General features: G+C 38.0%; 1 protein-coding gene and 1 non-coding gene across 5 annotated transcripts in view; both read left to right on the top strand.

The window, feature by feature from the left end:
- The window catches only part of COL14A1 (collagen type XIV alpha 1 chain), a 245,298-nt gene that overhangs the window by 85,344 nt on the left and 135,393 nt on the right, over window positions 1-24,561 (top strand). For 3 of the 4 annotated variants that reach the window (XM_067711390.1, XM_067711389.1, XM_067711392.1), the window contains exons 11-19: window positions 15-144; window positions 1,608-1,753; window positions 4,412-4,541; window positions 7,828-7,967; window positions 15,458-15,584; window positions 17,012-17,151; window positions 17,638-17,770; window positions 19,098-19,157; window positions 20,763-20,914. In XM_067711390.1, the coding sequence (XP_067567491.1) occupies window positions 15-144; window positions 1,608-1,753; window positions 4,412-4,541; window positions 7,828-7,967; window positions 15,458-15,584; window positions 17,012-17,151; window positions 17,638-17,770; window positions 19,098-19,157; window positions 20,763-20,914 (1,158 nt within the window). The remainder of the gene's footprint in view (window positions 1-14; window positions 145-1,607; window positions 1,754-4,411; window positions 4,542-7,827; window positions 7,968-15,457; window positions 15,585-17,011; window positions 17,152-17,637; window positions 17,771-19,097; window positions 19,158-20,762; window positions 20,915-24,561) is intronic. The other variant, XM_067711391.1, reaches the window with a different exon arrangement.
- LOC137210774 (U6 spliceosomal RNA) lies at window positions 22,752-22,858 on the top strand. The gene has a single exon (XR_010936708.1). It is a non-coding gene; the product is annotated as a U6 spliceosomal RNA (small nuclear RNA).

Here is a 24,561-nt window from a genome sequence, read left to right as displayed (position 1 = left end):
TGTTCTTTCAACAGGTGGTGGTGGATGGAAGCATATCTTCCACAGTATTGAAAAACTTGATGTCTTTAACCGAATATCAGATAGCAGTCTTTGCAATATACGCTCACACTGCTAGTGAAGGCCTTCGGGGAACTGAAACCACACGTGTGTATTGAATTGTACCCATTTCTGATTCTGTATGACATTGCTCAGGTGGCTTAGTTGTGCTGTACGTAGTACTGGTCCATGCTATATTTGCAGTTTGCAGGTGCCATATATTGGGAGGGATATTATAAAACTCTGGTATGTTTAGGAGAGAGAAATCTCTCTAAGCAATGAAGGGTGCAAAATACAGTTATTCATTTAATAAACAAATATTTAGTGAATTCTTATTATAAACTAAGCAGTGGGCTTGAATTTGTCATTAGAAGTAGAGAAGGAGCTCTGTAGCTGTCCTGCCTAGTAGAATATTAGGGAAAGTGCATTACATCTGTTTTCTTTATGAGTATCACTGTAATTAAAACTTATGAATACTAGTCAGTCATTCCTTAACTCAGCAAGATCATGATCACACACATATATACATGCACACATGTTCAGAGAATCCTGGGAAGAGATAATCTTAAGAAACTTGATCACCCCCTCATTTAGTTATTTCAAACATTAATTGAGTTCCTATTACATGCCAGATAGTATATAAAGTTGATCTAAAAACTCTGCCTCTGATAGACCAATAACAAGGTGCCAGGCTTTATAATTACACTCCCCGTCCAACACGTTATTGGATTTATCCCTGAAAGCAATTTGTAAGGCAGCTGTTAATACTCCTGCTTTGCAGAAATATTTTTAGCAACAGTCCCTGCCCTTAAGGAAGTTTTAGACTAGCAAAGGAGAAAATGCAACCCAAGGATATACAAACAAATTAGTGCAGTGAAGTACTACGGGCACGCCAATAGAAGTATGATAGGGAATTGCACCTGTAAACAAAGTCCTGAACTTGGCATTGTGGTTGGGAGTGCAAGCAGGACCTGGAATTATATTTGAAAACAACATTTCATAGTTTTTATTGACATTGTTTAAGCCAGGAACTTGCAATTTACTCTTAATCCCTTTTTCCCTACCTCTCCAATATGGCAAATCCTATTTCTTGATTATTTTATTGTTCTCAAACCCTATTGTTACCGACAGTCATGTCTCCTCACTGTCTCTGATTGAATGTGTTGATGAGTATCTAGTTATTCATGTATTTGTTCATCCAGCCCCCGATTCTGTCATCTATTAAGTGACCCAACAACTATTTTTAATGGCTGCTGCAGGTCAGACACTATGCTTGGTAATGGGTATAAAACAGTGGTCAGAAGAGTCTCCTACTCTTGACTGGCTCCCAGACAGCTGTGCCCATCACTGTAATGAGATATAAGAAGCTAAAAGGTGTCATTCCTGCTCTTAAACATTCATTATGTTTACCTTCCCCAAAGGGGCTTATATGGCCATGTGAACAGATTCAAGGACAAAAATTACCTGAAAAATATGTTTAGTTTTAGACCCTAACATATAGATAGAAACCTTGAAATAAGCAAGCACACTGATAAATGGCTGACCATTAAAAAAAAAAACTCCTCTTGCAGTTTCTTTACCTATAGTTTCTGACCTTGAACTGTACGATGTGACTGAGAACAGTCTGAGGGCGAGATGGAACCCAGTGGCTGGAGCGTCAGGGTACCTGATCCTTTACGCTCCTCTCACGGAAGGCCTGGCTGGGGATGAAAAAGAGGTAATGCATGCTGCCTACCAAAGTCCTAGGATTTTTGACTTCCTTAACATAGTTTGGTTTGTTTTTACTACAAAAATGTATAAAATTTATAAAAGTCACATTAGCAAAAGAAAAAAATCACTTGTAATTCCACCACCTAGAGGTAGCCATTGTTATCATTTAGTTAAGAGTCTTTTCCAGTGCATTTTAAACACAACCAATGGGAATGGTTTTGTAATTTTCCTTTTGCTTACTGTGAATATCTTTCCATACCATTAAATAATATTTTATATAGTCATTTAAACAACTTTATAGTATTCCATTGTTGGTTTGTACCAGGTCATGTTTAATTAATCTCATGCTATTGGACATTTGGATAATTTGCTATATAGGGGAATTCCCTGGCAGTCCAGTGGTTAGGACTCACACTTTCACTGCCAGGGCCCGGTCGGGGAACTAAGATCCTGCAATCCGCACAGGGGCTCGGCCAAAGAAAAGAGATAATTTGCTATATAAATATACTTTTGGGACCATTCTTAACATAGAACTTTGCATGGTTATCTGATTATTTCCTTAGGATAAATTCCTAGAAGTGAAGTTTCTTTTTCAAAGAGTATGCAAATTATTAAGGCTTATACTAAGTATTACCACCTTACTCTAGAGAAATTTTATATAATTTATATTGCTCTATGCAGATCACAAATGACTGTGATGACCCTATGTACACTGACTTTGAAAAATTTGTTTTACTAAGTTGAGAGGTAGATAAATGTATCTCATGGATGTGGATATTTTTGCATTTTTTTCCATTTTAAATGACGAATCTTTGACTTTCGAATCATTTATTTTAGTCCTTTTTAATTTATAGTTAACAATTATTACAATATGGACATTCAAGGAATAAAGCAGAGATGTCTATGACCGTTGGGAGTGTTGACCAGGCAGGTGGAGGGGTTATGAGAGGGAGTATAGCACTCGACCCTTTAACATTATCTAAAACCTGCCTCTTTTGACGAGAATCTTTAGGGCCAATAATATGGTGATTCCAGTGTCAAGAACAGAATATTGGTGACATGTGTTCTTTTATTACCAAGGCCTAGACAGTTTTTGCCCACTTGGATTTAATGTCGATCTGAATTATTTTGGTGGAAGGGAAACTTTAAAATGATGCTAAAAAGACACTAAGCTTCACCAGGAAAGAGAAAAATAAAAAAGACAGGAATACCAGTTCACACCCAATAGATTAGCAAAGTTTTTAAAGTCTGATAATACTACATATTAGTGAGCATGTGGGGAGACAGAAACATTCGTGTAAACTGGTGTGTCAATTGGTACAGGTACCTTGGAGAATAATTGGAAATATTTCATCAAGTTAAAGATATTTACAAATCTTTAGGTATATATCGTTGAGAAACATCCTTCAAGGACTTTTCAATGCAGGCACTTGGTCAGAACAAAATATTGCAGACAACTGCCACGTTCATCAAGAGAATGGAAAATAATGGCGTATTTATACAAGAGAATCTCATAAGGGAATTAAATAATATGAGCTCTGTCCCTGTGTTCCAACATGGCTAAATCTTGAAACCTAATATTGCCAGGGAAAAAACTGTAAAAATGTTACACTGAATGGTCCATTTATGCACATTGTTAAACATACTGAACCATATATTGCTTATAGATGTATTTGTATGTATGCAGAAGTAAAAAAAAATGGATCAATGAGACACACTTCAACATTAGGGTAGAGGTGGTGAGAAAGAGTTTGTTTTATTTGACTGTATAGTGCTTTTTAAAATAAGATCTGATGTGCATATAACAAAATGTTGATATTTATTAAATTTGGGCGGTGGGTGCATCAGGGAATATTACGTTGTTTTCTCTACCTTTGTATTATATACACTGAGATATTTCAAAATTAAATATTTGAATTTGACCATACCACTGACAGTTGTATGACAGGGGACAGTCTATGAAGATACTTTTCCTCTTTCCAAAACAAAAATAAAACCATTCCTGTCACACAGGTGTCACACAGTTGTCACACACTGATAATGTTGGCTAGTTTGACTGACCCCCAGGGTCAGAAAAATCATCCCCAAATCAAGAAGCAAATTGCCGATTTGGGCATCAAGGTGGGTTGATCTCTTTGGACTCCTGGAAGGGACTTGCAATCCAAGTGGACAAGCCCCTCTGTTGAATGGGGCCACACTGGTCTGGCTCCATAGGCTTTGCAGCAAAAACTGGGCATCCAGTCAGAGGACTGGTGAGAATTAGCCAAGGGGTGAAAGATGCCCACTTGGCATCCCACTCTCAGCATGCCGCCTGGAGCTTACTCTCTTTGTGGAGAACATTTCTGATTCATCTCCACCCATGCTCTTCTGGGGACCAAATATTTGACACTGTTACTCTGGCTGCAGCTGCCACTGGTCCAGATGTAAAGAGTTATCCTAAAAGAGCACTCATGGTACATTCAGTTTTATATGGTTTCATAGCTCCTGGTTCTAATATAAAATAACATGAGACAATGAAAAAAATTATGGCTTGAAACCTGTTTGATGAAGGGTTTGTGAGGAGGCAGAGTCTTATTACATAAAGTCTCACCTGTATTCACCTGCGCTCTGATCAGCATGAATAATACACATTGGCAAACGATCTGATAACGTGTGTTCTTTTCAGATGAAAATTGGAGAGACCCACACGGATATTGAGCTGAGTGCGTTGTTGCCCAATACGGAATACACAGTCACAGTTTATGCTATGTTTGGAGAAGAGGCCAGCGACCCTGTTACAGGACAAGAAACAACATGTGAGTGGTTCAGTCACTCAGATGAAATGCTGTAATAAAAGCCCAAACAAATATGGGGATTCTGAATTAGAAATACTGGTTTAGGTTGAAACCTCGTAAGAGCTAATTGTAACGTAAGAAAATGTCTAATTTATTTAGGGGAAGGAAGTGTATTTCTTCTCGTCTTGTTGTTATTGAGTCACATGGATTCTAGAACTGAACTGTGGCATCTTCTAGATGATGCCACCAGTGTCCTTGTCTAAATCCAAATGCTAGAGCAGAATATGGGGGGAAAATATGGGCTTTGGAATCAGAGCAGCCAAGATGTGAATCCCAGCTAAAGTCATATTTTGGGTGGGTGAAAATGGGCAAGTGATGAAGCATTATTGAGCCTGTGAAAGGAGGAACAATAACCTTATAGCATGTGGTTGATAGAAGATTAAATACAGTAATACAAATGAAAGTTATTAACACACAGTTACTCAATATTTTTTTTACTCCCACTCATACCAAAATTCACACTTTTTCTGAAAATCTTTGATGTCCTCCTGATCTCAGACTATTATTATTATAATTAGTTTTTAAAAATTGAGTAAAAATTGTATTGGCAAGTCTAATTTGGGTCAATGTAGGGAGTTCATAATATTTTTAAGAGTTGTAGTTATCTATTTGAAAATGTGATATAGAGAAAATGCTACCCTGCCAAACTAACAATGTTTTGTCACCTACGATTAAAAATAGGGGTCTATTCATTGTGTTTTGAATAAGAAAGGGCAAGGAGATGGGGTCTCTCACATCACTCTGAGCCTGGAAGGAGGTGAATAGCACGATTTCTACTGTGCTTTTGTCTTGAAGATTCTACTTGAGAAACATACAAAGAAATTTAATGATAAGGAAATTTTCTCCCACATCCATTCTCTGTTAGTTGAGGCTATGTTGTCTTGCTCTTCAGAGGAAGACCGGTGTAATTAAAACAACAAACCACAAAACTGGGAGAGCCCAGGAAAGAAGGAGAAAAGAAATAAGTCAGGAAGCATCTAATATATCACTTAAGTCAATTTTGGGACTCTGTAGATTCGGAGGGAAAACTTTTCCCAACCACCCATCTCTCTGTTTCACTCAGAATACTCATTTGTTTATTCAGGTTTCCCCCACCCTTTAAAAGCAGTGTTCCCATGAAACCTTTCGCAAGCCAAATGACATAAAGCAAAGAGGCAATTAATTTTAGGACACATCTTGCTAATGGATGCACAAAATAAATCAAGATAAAGCACAGATGCTCACAGACAGAGTTCAGAGCTGTGGTGGCTTGATGCTGAGATGCTGAGTGTAGTTTCCAGGGGAAGGAGCTAGGCGGGGCCGCTCTTGCTGCCTGGGGTGCACGCTGTCTCCATAATGGTTTGCTGCAAAGCAAAGCCTGAATGCTATTTTTGCTTTTGCCTTTTTTTATAAAAGCAAAAATCCTCTGTAGATTTCTTTCAGTCAGTGAAACCTTGAGTTAGGTACTAACGTTGGTCCTTTGCAAGAGCAAAGTGGCCTAAATTGAACTTTCAAAAAGCAGATACTTGTGGTTTTAAAAAGTGTCCGTGACTCTTTCCCATTAGTAGTTGATTTTTTTAAAAGTCCTAAAAATGATATCCTGGCTACCTGTTCCTGAGACTGACACTTTTATGCACGGAGGAAACTAGACATTGTTCCACTATACTGCCAAGAGTAACTGAACTCCAGAACAATTTAGAGCTAAGTGTGCACAGCACTTAAAGTAATTACATTGCTTTTCTCTCTCCTACACTTTCTAGCCCTTTAAGTGTAGAGAGTCACCAAGTCCTATAGGTTCTTTATTACCATATAATCGGTACATATGGAATTAATGAAAGGGTTAGCTTTTGGGGTGAGGAAACATCATGCTTATGGCTACAGCTGACAGTTGTCATGATTTATCTCCTAGGTTGTTATTCTGCTGGTTCTATCGGCACAGGCTCTCAAATCAATTGATCAATTGCCTGGGTTAAATTCAAACTGCTCTTCTGCTTCTACTAACTGTGACCTTGGCCAAGTTACCTCAGTTTCATGATCTGTATAATGGGGCTAATTGTAACTCTATCCTTGCTGTCTAAAGGAAGGGTTTAATGAGATAACGTGTTACATCTCAGGCTCATAGAAAGCCTGCAGTCAATCTTAACAATTGTTTTTTACTGTAAACCTGTAAAAGCTCACGAAGCCCTCAAAGATTATTGACAAATTTTATCTGTTGACTCAGAAAGGGGTCCTTCAAGAAGTGCAAAAAGCTTTGGAACTGGTAGTCAGGAATCTGCAGAAATATTAACACCTCTTTAAATACTTTTAAAGCCACAGCAAAGTGTTTATTTTTATCTCGTCTCCCAAAGCCAGCGGGATGTATCCAGGGCAAGACTCCTACTCGTTGATTCAAGAAATATTTATTGAGAACTTGCGATACTGGGGATAAAGAGGGGAACAAAATTAAACCAAATTCTGCAGTCCCCTGAGATTATAGTATATTCGAAGAGAAAGACAAGAGACCAATAAATGTGCAATAAAAAAAAAAAAAAGAATCCGGGAAGGGAGTTAGGTAGTATTGAGGTGGAAGGATTATTTTACATAAGGCGATCATGGAAAGCTTCACTGAGAAGGGGACACATGTTCAGAAACCTGAATCTTGGATGACTCCAAGGTTTTTGGCCTGAGCAATGGGAGGCATGGAGTTTTCATTTGTTCAGAGAAAGAGACTGAGAGAGAAGACTGGGAGAGGTGGCAGGAGTCAGTGGTTCGGGTTTGGACATGTTAAGGTGGAAATGCCTAATAGATACTCATGTGGAGATGGCAGATGGGAAACCATTTCACGTATGGGAAACTGTGGATCGGAGGAGTAGAGTGACTTTGCCAGGATCCGATGATAGTTGAATGCAATAGCTACGATCTAACTTCAGGTGTCCTGGTTTTTGATCCATTAGTTTTTTTTATTTGTATCAGCCTATAATAATAGCTTTGACTAGAAAAGAAAGGCACAGAAGATTTACCTAAACCTCATTTATTTCTAAGAATGTGTAATTGTTTGCTGCTATTCATTCTCTACAAGGAAAACTTTTTTTCTTTGTTGATGTGTTAATGTTCTTTGTTATCAGTTATTATCTGGGTGAAATTTTTCATATGTAAGTAGTTCAGAAGTCAGAGGTGCTGTGTTTTGGGAGTCTTTTTTACATGTATGTTATTTAAAATTGCATTTACTGCAAAGTGCCCTTTATTGCACTGAACTCCAGAAAAATTTTATTTTTCGTTTACTGCAAAGTGCCCTTAAGTCCACCCAGAAACCTGAGAATCTCCAGTGTTGGCTCTAACAGTGCTCGGTTAGCCTGGGACCCAACTTCAAGAAAGATCAGTGGTTATCGGATTGTATATAACAACGCCGATGGGACTGAAATCAACGAGGTAAGCTGTGGAACAGGATGTGCGTTTTTCCGGTGGTTGGGTCTTAGTTTTTTATGGCTATGTAACCGATCATCCCAAAACACAGTGGCTCAAAGCAGTACTAATTATTTATTTTCTCTTGCTGTTTCTGTGGGTCAGGAATTGGAGTTGGGTGTGTAGTTCTGGTTTGGGATCACTCTTGAGACTGTAGCCAGGTAGTGACTGGAGCTGATGTCATCACAGCAACTTCCATGTTCATGTCTGGTACCTGGTCTGGAAAGACTAGACCAGCTGGGCGTTGGAGCGGTGCTACCAGGGAAGCCCTATATCTCTAAGTAGATTCTTCACGTGATCCCTTCAGCATGACAGCTTTCGGGGAGCTGGACTTTTTACCTGCTGGCTTAGGAGTCCCCAGACATGTATCCAGAGAGACAGAGAGAGTGCTGGGTGAAAGCTGTGTCACCTTTTGTTACCTAGCATCAAAAGTCACAGAAATATCACCTCCACCACACTCCATAGGTAGGAGACGCCACAAGTCTCTGCATGGATTTAAGATGGGGAGGAGAACAGTGCCAACCTATGGTGGGAGGCAAGGGGGATGAGAGATAGGTATTGACACAGCCATCTTTGGAAAATACAGTCTGCCCCAGCAAATAGGGATAAGGAAGTATGTATCTTGACACAAGTAGTAAACTAGAAATATCAGTGTTTTTCAGGTTATCCCTCTGCTTTTTAGTAAACCGGCATCTGAAAGACCCTAGTTCAATGAGCTTACATTGAAAACTGAAACATTCAAGTTTTGTGTAGGAAGATACTTTCAAATAATAGAACTTACTGAAACCCATGAAGATACAGTATTTTGCACTCAGTGATGAATACTCTTCAGAAATTCTCTCCTTGGAAATACATTTTCACAGGCTAGATAGCAAAGTTATTTTTATTTTTTTTTCCTTATCTTGGTCCAAGAAGCTAAGACAACAAGGGAAATAGGTTGGATTACATGATTTCTATTTTCTGACCAAATAAAGCACATATTTTCATATGCAGAGACGAACTTTTTCCTACAAGTAAATCCAAGCAATATTTTGCGGAATGTGCCGTCATACGGGACACTAGGCAATGAATGGACCATAACTGCACATTTGCCAACAGCACAGAAATACTGTTCAGCATCTTTCATTAAATCGTCAAAAATCCCGAGGGCAAATAATTCTGACAAAGCTGGAATCTTTAGACTAGCTGCTTTGCTTTTGAAGATGAGATCCTGGAGTAGAAAAAGAAGGAAGTCTAAAGCACCGAGCTATTGGTGTCTCTTTGTTATCACCAAGAAATAAACTACTTTCCCAAGGGTTGCAAATTCAGCTGTGTAGGAAGGTTATTCAGATAATGTAAATGAGTGCAGAAATTGTCACACCTGCAAAGAAATACAGTCTCACCTGTTTTTCTTGAAATATGAAGCTACCTTAGGTTATATTTCATATTCCCATTTTGGGGACATGCATGTAGAAGAAATTCTCTACTGAAAGACAACAGTAAATGACAAGGGACAATGGGTTACAGTGACACGGATGCTGGGTGTGGTGGGGACTACCCTGCCGGGGAGTTTGTACATGTTCATCCAAGAAGCAGCTGGTGTCAGCTCCTGAAGACGGTTGCTGCACAGAAATCCAGCCAGGGGCTGCCAGGTCTTGTTCCCCTTGACTATGTGACCAAGGATTTTTATTTCTGTGTGAAACTTGCCAATTTTAAAATGTTGACTCGTTGAACAATTAAAATATCAGGGCTTCCCTGGTGGCGCAGTGGTTGGGAGTCCGCCTGCCGATGCAGGGGACACGGGTTCGTGCCCCGGTCCGGGAAGATCCCACATGCCGCGGAGCGGCTGGGCCCATGAGCCATGGCCGCTGAGCCTGCGCGTCCGGAGCCTGTGCTCCGCAACGGGAGAGGCCACAACAGTGAGAGGCCTGCGTACCGCAAAAAAAAATAATAAATAATAACATAACAACCGTATTCACTAGCATATTTTTTCACTGCAAAATATTTTTATTTGGTGATAATTTTTCTTGAAATAAAAATAATTTATCATATATATGTAAATATGAGTTATATAAATATATTTATTTTTTATTGAGGTGTAATTGACATATAACATTATATTAGTTTCAGGTATACAGCATGATGGTTTAATATTTGTATTCATTGTGACATTTCATAATAGGTCTAGTTAACATCCAGTTAAAAAAAATTATAGCTGTTCTGGCCTCTCATGGCATTTTACGTTATTTGCCTTTATAAATAATGACTCCAGACTAATAATATATTTGTTAAGAAATACATGTGCTTTTTTGCAGTGTTTTTCAATCTTGGGAGTGCCTTTGGCATTTGCTATTTCTAATTTGTATTGTGCTGAGAAATTAGAAAGCTATGTTTGATAAAACTGAATTTAAAATATGAGTAAATAGACCATGAATAAAAGTCTGAGAACATTTTATTTGAGTAAAATGCATAAACAATGTGTAGATTTTGTAACATTTCCATTTTGACTGGTGTGTGTGCTCTTAATTCTTAATTGTTAACCATGCAGTTGAGACTAAAGGTTGCTGGATAAGTGTCTTATATAAATCAAATATTACTTTACCTAGTTTTGGAATATATGATTTTAAGGGTGAATATTCCTACCATATTTTGCTTTACTTCTATTAATTTAAGCTTTTATTTAAAGATGATGCTACAATTGGATTTTTAGGAAATTCCCAAAATATTCTGGAATGAATTTCAAAATATCCCAACTAAAATCTACTTACTACATAACATGTAATTGATTGTAAAAGCTTGTTTTCAACTCAATTCCTATTTCTCTGCTTCACTTCCTCCCATCTTCCCTCCTTCACTTCCTCTTCCTCCTCTGTGTCTTTTCTGCATGACCCCTCTCCCTAACTTTTGGAGACCAAAAAAAAATAAAACAGAGCACTTAAACAAATGCTGCTGCTACTGATGATGGTGATGGTGATGATTATGATGATGATGGTGATGGTGATGATGATGGTGGTGATGATGATGGTGGTAATGATGATAGTGATGATTATGGTGATGATGGTGATGATGTGGTGGTGATGATGGTGATGGTGATGGTGATGATGATGGTGGTGATGGTGATGATGGTGATGGTGGTGGTGATGATGATGATGGTGATGATGATTATGGTGATGATGGTGATGAGGATGGTGGTGATTGTGATGATGGTGATAATGATGATGGTGATGATGGTGATGATGATGGTGATGGTGATGGTGATGATGATGATTATGGTGATGATTATGGTGATGATGGTGATGATGATGGTGATGGTGATGGTGATGATGATTATGGTGATGATTATGGTGATGATGGTGATGAGGATGATGGTGATGATGATGATGGTGATGATGGTGATGGTGATGATGATGGTGGTGATAATGATGATGGAGGTGATGATGATGGTGATGATGATGATGATGGCAGCTAACACACATTGAGTGCTAATCCTGAGACAGCCTCTGAGGTTTTTACAGAGAGCACCTTGTGCAAATTTTATAGAAAAAAAAGTTGCCAAAGCCTGACCTGTCAAACTGCAGAAAGAAGTCATCTCAGATAGCATGTACTGTGAAAAGATTTGGGGAAATGTGCAAACATGATGGAGAACTAAAGTGCTGCCATTTGAGTTTTAGAAATGAAAGGCCATAGTTTTTAGACTCTGAGAGACAAGTCCAGTCCCCTACAGCAGTGACTCAACAACAGAGCCCAGAGCAGAGCCCAAGTCCCTCATTCCTCATCAAGGATTCTCCTCATCCATCCTAGAATAGTCTGAAGTGAAGTTTTTGCTAGATAGTCTGAAAAATTTTTCTCAAAAATCGTTGCATAACAATGAATCATAGTCATTTGTTACCATTTTCCCAAATTCTTCTCTTACATCTTAAAAGTACTACCAATAAAATGAGTTCCAGAACTTAATCTAAAACATAACAAGTAAAAATAAGTGATACCTAGAAGTTTTCATTTGATGAAATAAAATGATCAATAATTAATGCATAAAATATGGTCTGTTCAGCATCAAATAAAATGTTTTTAATAAACTAGATCTTTTCAACAGATATATATATATGTTGAAAAAATATATATATTCAATATATAATGTTCAAAATACATATGCCTTTACATATTTATATGTGTGTATATATATGTGTATATATGTGTGTGTATATATATATATGTATATATATATAAAAATATACACTTATATATAAGTATACCAAGGCCTAACTATTCATTCCAGTTAATAGTTTTATGTCTCCAGGAAAGTTGGTTGAGGTCTTTGTGCCTCAGGTTCCTCATTTGTAAAACAGTCATTATAAATACCTAGTGTTTGACGGGGGATAGGAGGCTAAATAAAACAATGAATGTAAGGTCCTTGGCACATTATAAGTGCTCAGTAAATCTTAGCCATTACGATTCAAAACAACAGAAAGCAATAGGAAATATAGTTTAGAAGACCATCTTGAACTCATATTTTAAGTATTTGTCTTCTCTGTGAGTTTAAATAATGGAGCCATACTGTAAATAGTATTTACAAACAGAGAATTTAGAGCGTGAAACCCTTGTGTTTAAGTTTTAGGAACTAGCTGGCTTTCCCTTGGGCAAGTTCCTTAACTTTTCGGAGTCTCATTTTTTCCATCTTCCACTTAGGGGTAATAACGAGCTACCTTACAATGTTGTGGTAAGGATGTAAGTACAACTAATGCATGTAAAGCATGAGATAATACCCAGACCAGAGTAAACATCAAATGCTAAGAATTACCCATAATATTATCAGGCCTAGATTCAGAAGAAGATAATACGTATTTTCAATTAACTATTGGCTATGTAACCAACACCCTGCCTTAAAATAACAACCCATGATTATGTAACTTGGGCAGGCTCAGCAGGGTCAGCTTGTCTCTGCTCTATGTGGTTTCAGCTAAGGTGACTCTTACATTCATCTGGAAACTTGACTGGGCTGGAACTTCCAAGATGACTTCAATCCATGTCTGGGGTGGCTGAAAAGGCTGGGGTTGACTGGTGCTCTCTAGCAGAGTGACTCAGAATTCCAGAAACGTGAAAAGGGAAACTCCTTCCCCCAGGGCTGGCAATCTTTCTTTTGACTTGAGGTCAATTCCTTCAAGATGTCTATGGTTTCTGGATTAACTTTTTGCTCAGATGAGCCCCCTCCCTTTTTTTTTAATCTCTTGTAAAATGGATCTTTGGTGCTTCCATCTCAGTTTTCATTTATGTATTCTATTCACTATAATTCAACATACAGTATCAAAGAAGCTAAACAAGGTCCTGACCTCAAGGGGCTTACACTCTATGCAGGAAATAATAAACATCTTCTACTAGGAAATAAAATGATTTCAGGCTGGGATGGGTGCTAGGGAGAAAACAAACAAAGGCAATATTAGGGAATCACCCTACTGAGATACGTAGAAAAATGAACACCCCCATGAGGAGGTGAAATATAAGTACAGTCCTGACAGACGGTGAAGCCCTAATTTTGAAAAAAGAGCCAAGGAAGTAAGGTCTCAGACAGAATGAATTGCATGTGCCAACTCCCTGAGGTGGGAAAGACATGGAAAGAAAGTTGGTGTGTCTGACCAGGGATTTCTCTTTTTATGTGAAACTTACCAATTAGAAAATGTTGACTCTGGGAGGGAGATGCAAGAGGGAGGAGATATGGGAATATATGTATATGTATAGCTGATTCACTTTGTTATAAAGCAGAAACTAACACACCATTGTAAAGCAATTATACTTCAATAAAGATGTTAAAAAAAAAAATGTTGACTCATTGAAGAACCAAACTAACAGCAACTGTGCTCACCTTCTCCTGCATGGTTGCTCATCTATTTAACTCCTACAGAAGTTATAGTGCATGTCTGGCTACTCCTAGCAAATCCGGCTATAAACATTACACTTATTTGTATTAGCGTTGCAAATTTTGTGTACTTCACTTTCTATATCTTTAATGAATGGAAATAATATTGGTTGTAACTATGTCATGAGAATTAACTGATAGGTATTCTATTTAAGGTTGTAAGATTAGAAATGTGAATATCTAAATGGTTTTATAATTTAGTATCTCTTTTGCAGTACTTGCAGCTCTGCTGCCAGCCAAGTGAACTGCAGACAATAAAATGGCTTCTGTTTCCTATATTTATTTATTTATTTATTTTTTAAACATCTTTATTGGAGTATAATTGCTTTACAATGGTGTGTTAGTTTCTGCTTTATAACAAAGTGAATCAGTTATATATATACATATGTTCCCATATGTCTTCCCTCTGGCATCTCCCTCCCTCCCACCCTCCCTATCCCACCCCTCCAGGCGGTCACAAAGCACCGAGCTGATCTCCCTGTGCTATGGGGCTGCTTCCCACTAGCTGTCTACCTTACGTTCGGTAGTGTATATATGTCCATGCCTCTCTCTCGCTTTGTCACAGCTTACCCTTCCTGCTCCCCATATCCTCAAGTCCATTCTCTAGTAGGTCTATGTCTTTATTCCTGTCTTACCTCTAGGTTCTTCATGATATTTTTTTTTTCTTAAATTCCATATGTTTGTGTTAGCATACGGTATTTGTCTTTCTCTTTCTGACTTCACTCTGTATGACAGACTCTAGGTCTATCCACCTCATTACAAATAGCTCAATTTCATTTCTTTTTATGGCTGAGTAATATACCATTGTCTATATGTGCCACATCTTTATCCATTCATCCGATGATGGACACTTAGGTTGTTTCCATGTCCTGGCTATTGTAAATAGAGCTGCAATGAACATTTTGGTACATGACTCTTTGAATTATGGTTTTCTCAGGGTATATGCCCAGTAGTGGGATTGCTGGGTCATATGGTAGTTCTATTTGTAGTTTTTTAAGGAACCTCCATACTGTTCTCCATAGTGGCTGTATCAATTTACATTTCCACCAACAGTGCAAGAGGGTTCCCTTTTCTCCACACCCTCTCCAGCATTTATTGTTTGTAGATTTTTTGATGATGGCCATTCTGACTGGTGTGAGATGGTATCTCATTGTAGTTTTGGTTTGCCTTTCCCTAATGATTAATGATGTTGAGCATTCTTTCATGTGTTTGTTGGCAGTCTGTATATCTTCTTTGGAGAAATGTCTGTTTAGGTCTTCTGCCCATTTTTCGATTGGGTTGTTTGTTTTTTTGTTATTGAGCTGCATGAGCTGCTTATAAATTTTGGAGATTAATCCTTTGTCAGTTGCTTCATCTGCAAATATTTTCTCCCATTCTGAGGGTTGTCTTTTGGTCTTGTTTATGGTTTCCTTTGCTGTGCAAAAGCTTTTAAGTTTCATTAGGTCCCATTTGTTTATTTTTGTTTTTATTTCCATTTCTCTAGGAAGGTCAGAAAGGATCTTGCTGTGATTTATGTCATAGAATGTTCTGCCTATGATATAGCTATTATGACTTCTTTCTTTTGCAGGTTGAAGTTGATCCTGTTACTACGTTCCCTCTGAAGGGCTTAACACCCCTCACCGAGTATACTGTTGCCATTTTCTCCATCTATGATGAAGGACAGTCGGAGCCTCTGACTGGAATTTTTACCACAGGTAAGCCTTATTATGGTTTGAAAAGTTTCCAAGAGTAACTGTATGGAAACCAGAAGCTGGAGCAGCTTCTTCAATTGTGATTTTGAAGAGATTGCATTTTAATATTTGTTTACTTTATAGTATTATTACCCAATGAACAATTAGGTGAGTAGAATGCCTACTGGCTAATCATGTTCTTTCAAAGCAAGGGAAAGAGGGACAGGACCATCTAAGTTCAAAGGTCTCAGTTAAATAAAAGTGTGCATTGTTTCTTCCTGATCTCACACTGTTTCTTTTGTTCTATCGACATAAAATTTTCACATTTCTTCCATTGATATATGTGTATATTAAGTTGAACTTCCAAAATTAGAGCTCTCCAACAGTTTTTGACCTACAAAAAATGATGGTTTCATACCATTTAACCTAATACATCAATCTATAGCCAATAATTATTTTCATGAAGCTTGCAATATTAATACAATAATATGGGATATTTTAAATACTAAAATGAAAAATATAGCATGAATGCATTATTTTTCTTTTCTATATATACCTTGTAGTCAATAAATATAACTTCTTTTTGCCTCCTGGTGGAAAAATTCTATTGTTTGCTTTCTGGACCTATCATGAATTGCACTTGGAAACAAATTTAGTGCTGTATTGAGATGAGAAGGTAATTTGGAGAGAGATGAGAAATAAGCTGAACTGAGAAATAATCTTCACAGAAAAAAGTTCAGTAATTTTGCAAAATCTCGCAAGGGCTAACTGTAGTTGGAATTCTCATGGTATCCTGTCAAAGAGTTTTAAAATCTCTGATTTCATATAATAAAAATCAATGACTGACAATTCATTTTCGGTGTAATTAGATGTTATGGTCTCTGTTGTACATCCCAGAAGTGTTTAAGCAGTGAAATAATGGATGTCTGATAAATTATACTTCACTCCTGATGGCAGCCACATGTACAAGATTAAAAGGATGAACGTTCTTCTCTAGGATTTAACTTATTACTAGAGAGTGATTTAGGCACCAACGTGAATAAAGCTAAAAGTTACATTTCTCAGGCCTCTAGGGCATCATTTTGTTAATTTCTTCAAAATACTTGGAAAATAGTATCTTTGTAAAGTAATGAATATGGCAGTCTTATTTTTTTTTTTATAGTTAATGAAAAGGGCCAAATAGAGAATCTAAGAGTTCTGGAAATTCCAGGAAAACTGTAAAAATCTGCTGTGTCCCTGGTCTTCCTAACTCGTTCTGTGGGTAAATGCTGGAAACAGAAACATAAGCCCACACTGGACTAATTCGCGCTGCTTTCCCTGCTTCCATGTGCTTTCCTAACACAAGAGATTCACCAGAGGGTCTTCTCTACCTGTGGCCCCGGGGAGCTGCTTGAGTTATGGTTTTCTTCCCTTCTCAGTTCCCTAACAAAATCTCCCTCCTTGGCTTACAGAGGAAGTTCCCGCCCAGCAATACTTGGAAATTGATGAGGTGACAACAGATAGTTTTAGAGTGACCTGGCATCCCCTCTCAGTTGATGAAGGGCAACACAAGTTGATGTGGATTCCAGTCTACGGTGGGAAGACTGAAGAAGTGAGTTGTCTGAGGCTGAAAATTAATCCAGGGCGTTTTATCTGGAAGTGAATGCCCACTGCTGCATTTGAGTTGGTCTTTGTTTTAAGACACATTGAGAATCCCAAAAGTAATTACTATTTTCCATGACCTGGAGTTTTACAAATGTCAAATCATATGACTTTTGTAAAATTAAAATGCATTTTTGCTAGGGCTTTAGTTATATATGTTATGGATTTCCAGATTCTTTGATAGTCATAAATGAAATTTTTAAAAACTTCAAAAAAGGCCCCTTTTGCAATATTAATCGTTTAGTTGCTGAGAGATTTGAAAAGAAAAAAGTCTCTGGTTTGACTTTAAAATTGAATTCAACGGCCCTGAAGTTGTTGATGCTTAGTCACTTATTGCTTACGCTCGGGATAACATCTTTCCATTTTATTATTTTTTCTTAACTTTTTCCTATGTTATTCAAGTAAACCCAGTTACTAAGCACCAAATACTTTTCAGGTTGTCCTAAAAGAAGACCAAGACTCATATGTTATTGAAGGCCTGGAACCTGGCACTGAATATGAAGTTTCCCTGTTGGCTGTACTGGATGGTGGAAGTGAGACTGAGGTAGTGACTGCCGTTGGGACCACACGTAAGTCTTGGTCAGGCCAAGATGGACTTCACAAGCTCCGACCATTTATTCTGACACACTCTTCACGCCACCAGGTTCCCTGCACATCAGCCTTATTCCTGGCTACAGAGGCTTTGTCCCTAGAACTCTTCATACATTTTTACCTTTAATGAAAGCAATATGTGGAGCATCTTATTAGACTCCTAGTCTATCATCACCTAAAGGCAGGGACCATATCTGTCTTGTTCACCATTATGTCCCCAACACTTAGCACAGTTCTTGGCATATTTTAACTGTGCAATGAATATTTGTTGAATGGAGGAATGGTTGGATGGATGGATGGGTGGATAAATGGATGGATGGATGGATAGATGAAATAAGTTATAAATGAGCAAACAAATAAATATAGGGCAAAAATGTCCAAGAGTTTCTGGAATTTCCCAAGTTGATCGTGGTTCCAAGAATCCACAAAATTCACTTGCTGATTCATTTGTCCCTTCATTTTTTAAGTATGAGGTATTAACCACATATTAAATTATCTTTGATTGGGTTCCCTGGAGCCAGATTCTGAAGTAGAAAATTGCATCCAGAAGGTTTATTGAAGAGTGTAGTTGGGAGATATATCTGTAAGGAAATAGGACTTAGGGAGAAGCTAAAACAGAGCCCTCAGCTAATTCTATTAGAAATTCTGGACCTGGTATGACCCTTCTGAGTGGTCCCAAGTTGAGTCAAAGGGGCTGGGCCTTTCTATCCCTGCATCCCCAGTGATTGGAGGCAGGCCATCCCCTGACAGAGTCTGCAACCCCAGGCAAGGCAGTTACCAGAGCTCTGAGCCATTGGCAGCTGTACTCCAGAAGCTGCTGGATGAGTATGTTGATGAAGAGGGCATCTAGGCGGATCACCACACAGCAGCTCCATCCACTGGTTGTCCAGGGTGGATACAAGAAATAGCAGATGCACTTCTTATTGTCTTCCTTGCTGGTCCTATTTGGCAGCCCCTTTACAACTTGATCTATAGCACTGTTTAATTTCCTTTCCTCACCATGGTTATGCCCCATTTCAAAGTAACTGGGAGGTTTCACAATTTTATAGATGTAATTCAAGTGGTTATATGAAGGCTGGTATCTGTGATTAGAAACTAACTTCTTTGGGTTTGTTTCCTTATCTGTGGAATAGATACAATGTCTACCTTACAACTCACTTCTCTCTTGCAACCGTGGTCAAGGTTGTTGTGAGAAACAAGTGACATAATATAGGTGAACTTTTCTTTGAAAACTATAAAGTGATATACACAAATGTATAGAGTTATCATCATTACAGAATTTTAAAGTGAGGAATATTTTTTTAGTTGACAGTGTTTGGACAGAACCGCCTACGACCGAAGCACCTACCAGGCCTGTGACATCAGGTAAGGACAAATAGAAGCCTGTTTACCCATAAGAAAAATTAGATTTAAACAGAAGTTATATTATCCCAGTTTTATTTGATTTATATGATTGATTAGGAACAGGGCATACCAGTTCAAATTTCACTCCCCTCAGAGCTCTCAACCTCTTCTTATCCCTAAATGCTAATTGGTCTTCTCGTCTACTAATCAGTATCACTGTGGTACTCTCTATTTTTCCCATCTTTGTTTTGAATTCCCATTCTAATCTTTTAGAGGACGTTAGTATCCAGCCCCAGGAGTCTCTGCCCTACTCTTGGTCTCAGTACCTTCTCCTGTTGCTTTCTGTTGAGAATTATTCATATCATTGTTTCCATGCATTTCTGTGGGTAACTGAGCCGTGGCTGGTGTATTGGTGTTCCTACATCAGCTATTTTCTCTCTCAGCTTAACTCTCCCCTCCGTTATAATATACCTCCCAACTAGTTGTCACAGTCTACTAGATTAAGCAAGTTTGTTGATATTTATTTCTTGACCTAAAACCTTTCAGTGAATCTCCAATACCATTCATTTATTCATTCGTTCACTGATTCATTCATTCTTCAGTTAACCTTTACTGAGCCCTTCTTTATGACCCCACATCTCTTAATCATAACATACAAGATGCTTCCTGACTGGGTTCTGCTTCCCTTCCTGGCCTCAACCATATGCTTCATGCTTTTCCCATATCCTCCTGCCATCTAGAACTCCTAACCCTGAAGGTGAGATGTCTCATTCTGTACCTACAGCCTAGTAGGTAAAGTTTTGCCTGATAAATGTCACTCTCCTGTCTCTTCTGTGACACTTTCACTATTTTTGTCGACTGTAGATCATTGTATGTCTTAAAGGCCTAACCAGTCTGACATACAGGAAAAGCTCAATGAACGTTTGCTGAATGAATGAATAAATGAATGAAGAGAAGAAAGAGTCCATGGAGATGGACAGAATGAAAGGAAGTTGGCACAAGAGGGAGAAGAAACAATGGGACAAATGAGAGAGCAGTCACTTTGGGAGATGAAAAGGAACGTGTCAGAGAAAACGAGTGAAGGAGTGTGGACAGATCTCAGAGGAAGGATGAAATCCATGTGGCCTGAGTGGATAGAGGCAGCCCTGGTGGGAGATTTGTGCTTTGAGTGACAAGTGTTAAAACAGAAATGGGGGAGCAGGTGATGGGATGTGTGTTGGATGCTAGATTGCACGCCGAGGTTGACCACATTTGGTCCCTCACGCCCACTTCTCCAGCTCAGGCCTAATGTGAAGTTCTCACAGTCGTGCTCCCCTTTGGGCTCCCCTTCTGGTTTCCTAGTCTAAGGGCTGCTCCCCAGTTCCCCTTCTTAGTGTATATACAGAGCTGGTGGTTTGAGGGATCCATGATCTCACCTTGAGATCTCTTAAGCCCATTTTTGTTTGCTACCAGTAGGTATCATGGCTCTCTATTAACTAAAGCTGAGTTGTTCTCGCTTCACCTGGGTCTACATGGTAGAGATACATTAAATGATACTTGTTGTCATGTCCACAAATCATCTCTGTAGCTCATTTTGACATATGATGGATGAAAAGTTCCTTAAATACTTGGTTGTGTTTATTCCAGTTTTCCGCACGGGAGTCAGAAACCTGGTTGTAGATGATGAAACCACTTCTAGCCTGCGGGTAAAATGGGACATTTCAGACAGCAGTGTGCAGCAGTTCAGGGTGACCTACCTGACTGCTCAAGGGGACCCTGCCGAAGAAGTGGTAGGAACGGTCTGTATAAATACAGCTGACTAGCAACTCCACAAGTTTCCTGACTAACCAGGCTAACGAGACTATTTCCTGAGATTAACGCAAGCTTTACTCCCGTTTCTTCATTTCTCTGGAAACTAATGTTTTTGCTTGATCCAAACTTAACAACTGGTCTCCTGATGACTTTCTGTCTCCGAAACGTGCTCCGCATACAACCTGCTTTAAATTGATAAAGCATCTGAACCTTCTTTACCGCTTTGCTTCTGTTTCCTTGACAACTTGTTAGAGCACAAAAATTGGGTCATAAATAGTCCATTATACACTTGTCTGTGTGTGTGAGTATATGTGTGTGTGTGTGTGAGTGTGTGTATACTTTTGAAATGTAAATTTTAAATATATAAACTTATTTATTTATTTTGGTTGTGTTGCATCTTTGCTGCTGCACGCGGGCTTTCTCTAGTTGCGGTGAGCAGGGGCTACTGTTTGTTGCAGTGCACAGGGCTTCTCATTGCGGTGGCTTCTCTTGTTGTGGAGCACGGGCTCTAGGCATACGGGCTCAGTAGTTGTGGCGTGTGGGCTCTAGAGCACAGGCTCAGTAGTTGTGGCACTTGGGCTTAGTTGCTCCGCGGCATGTGGGGTCTTCCCGGACCAGGGATTGCACCCGTTTCCCCTGCATTGGCAGGCGGATTCTTAACCACTGCAGCACCAGGGAAGTCCAATATATAAAATTCTGTATGTATATATACACATATATAACTTTTTTGCCCTTGGGAATCTGATTAGAAGTTTTTAAATGAAGCATAACTCAAAGGTCTTCTTTATGCAGTTGAAGTGTTCCTAATGAAATGCCATCCATTAACAAATAGTTGTATTTTTCACTGACATTGACTCTCTTTGAGCAGATTTATAGTCATTTCTAATGTATTCTTAATCATGAGTGTCTCCCTGTGGGATTTAGATTTTTATGTGTTGAGTTTTCTTTAAGTTGTTTCATCTGTATTTGTTTTTCTCTATTGAAAACCTGGGTAGACTCTTTTTTATTAAGAAATAAAGTGTTTTTATTTTTTTAAAATTAAAAAAAATTTTATACAGTTTTTAAAGGTTAGTTTCCATTTACAGCTATTACAAAATATTGGCTATATTCCCCATTTTGTATAATATATCCTTGAGCCTGTCTTACACCCAATAGTTTGTGCCTCTAACTCCCCACCTCCCCACCTCTCCCCACTGGTAACTACCAGTTTGTTCTCTATATCTGTGAGTCTGCTTCTTTTTTGTTTTATTCACTAGTTTGTTGTATTTTTTAGATTCCACATATAAGTGATATCATACAGTATTTGTCTTTCTTTGCCTGACTTATTTCACTTAGCATAATGCCCTCCAAGTCCATCCAAGCTGTCACAAATGGCAAGATTTCATTCTTTTTTATGGCTGAGTACTATTCCATTGTGTATATGTACCACATTTTATTTATCCATTCATTTGCTGATGGACGCTTAGGTTGTTTCCATATCTTGGCAATTGTAGGTAGTGCTGCTGTCAACATTGTGGTGCATGTATCTTTTTGAATTAGTGTTTTTGGAAAACTTGGGTACAGTCTTAATCGTGGCCTTCCCATGTTTTCTTTATTTACACCATACCATTCCTTTTACTCTAGAACCTGAAAATTGTTTCCTAGGCACACTTCCCATCAGGCCCAATAACTCCGGTTTGTATCCAAGAGAAATTTTTCCTTTTAGTTATGAAATACGCTTTATTTAGCTTCATTAGTTGCATTTCTTTCCCTCTGCTGCATTATATTTGTGACACTCTAGGAAAGAAATCTCCACATATATTATTGTTCAAGAATAGCATTATTGTGCTCGCTTCGGCAGCACATACACTAAAATTGAAACGATACAGAGAAGATTAGCATGGCCCCTGCGCAAGGATGACACGCAAATTCGTGAAGCGTTCCATATTTAAAAAAGAAAAAAGAAAAAAGAATAGCATTATTATCCTTTCTTCCTTTTCCTTACTTATAAAGCCTTTGGTGGCAAATTATTTGTATCTGTATGATATCAATACATAAACCATGGTTTGAGCTCAAGAGTCTCTCAGGAAAGTACTTAATTTCAAGCTGATGGATGAATTGTTGTAGAACATAATGATAACACAATGGACAGTAACCACGTCCACTGTGAACAAGCAGAAGGTCCATGAAATCGGTCTGGGAGTACTTTTGGAAAAATTAATGGACACTTGAACAAAATAGGTTGAATTATAAATTCACTCAGATCATAGATTTCAAATAATCCATGATTGGAAAATTCAAAAAAATTAAAATTGTGCTTAGCCGTGGTAACTAAAGACCTAATTTGGATGTTTTACTTTCCCTGTTATTGCCCTCATATTTTAACTTAGTCCCTAAAATGAAACCCATAAAAACTTCCCAGAGTGAGAGTTTTGTTTTGGTTTTTGTTTCTTCTCTTACCAAGAAACACATTAAGCTTCTTGCTAAATTATTCCCGCTAATTTGGAATGAGTTACAGTTTAATCTTGTGCATGCACTTACAAGCTATGCAAGGTAAAATAATAATAATATTTACTTTGGATTATCTCTAGATAATTTTCCCTTTGCTAGTTTCTTTCATTTCACACTGTTTATTTTGAAACAAACTTGGACACCTAGATGAAGAAGAAAAGATCAAAAGTCTTCAACACACATGTGCCCCAGTTAAACAAACCCTTAATAAAAATGAAAAATATTGATAACTTTGATGGTGATTATTTACTGTGCAGAAATATTTTTGCTCCACAGAAGAAAGTACTTTAGAATTCTTTAACTCTCAAGCCCCTATAGTGAATTCCAATGAAATTGGATTTGTTCACTCTTAATTTACAGGCATATTTTCAAGGACTCACCTGAGGAGTAATTGAGAATTTATATCTCAGTGTCTTATGAAATGTTACTACTATGTAAATGTAACGTATTATTATTACTGAAGACAGAAAGTGCATGCATCTTGATTTAGATTATAGAACCAACGTAGGTCAGGAACTTGAAGATCTATATTCAGTCCCACACAGCAAATGCATATCTTAAATATTTTCTTTTTTTTTGTTTTTTTATTGAAGCATAATTGATTTACAATGTGTTAATTTTTGCTGTACAACAAAGTGATTCAGTTATACATATATATATAATATATACATTCTTTTTTTAAATATTCTTATCCATTATGGTTTATCATCCCAGTGCTATACAGTAGGACCTTGTTGTTTATCCATTATGTATATAATAGCTTCACCTGCTAACCCCAATCCCCCACTCAACCCCTCCCCCAACCCCTTCCCCTTGGCAACCACCAGTCTGTTCTCAATGTCTGTGACTCTGTTTCTGTTTTGTAGACAGGTTCAACCAAATGAATATCTTAAAATAATGATGCAGGCAGGGAAGGACAGATGGCTAAACCATATTACAAAAGTGAGAAAAGAAATGTCTGGATAAGAGAAATGCCTCTTACCATCTTTCCAAATTTTCCTTAACTATAAAAGCTGATTAAATTTACCTGAGGAAATGATAAGCTAAAGTATTGAAGTTAGAGAATAGTATAGGTATATTGTAAACCAAAGTCAGGCTTTAATATATATAAAGCAAGGGGAATTAAATTTACTTTTCCAATTGA

This window comes from Pseudorca crassidens, chromosome 17 (assembly GCF_039906515.1).
Source record: "Pseudorca crassidens isolate mPseCra1 chromosome 17, mPseCra1.hap1, whole genome shotgun sequence".
NCBI lineage: Eukaryota > Metazoa > Chordata > Mammalia > Artiodactyla > Delphinidae > Pseudorca > Pseudorca crassidens.
Note: the sequence above shows the minus strand (reverse complement) of the source record. Positions and strands in the feature narration are given on the sequence as shown.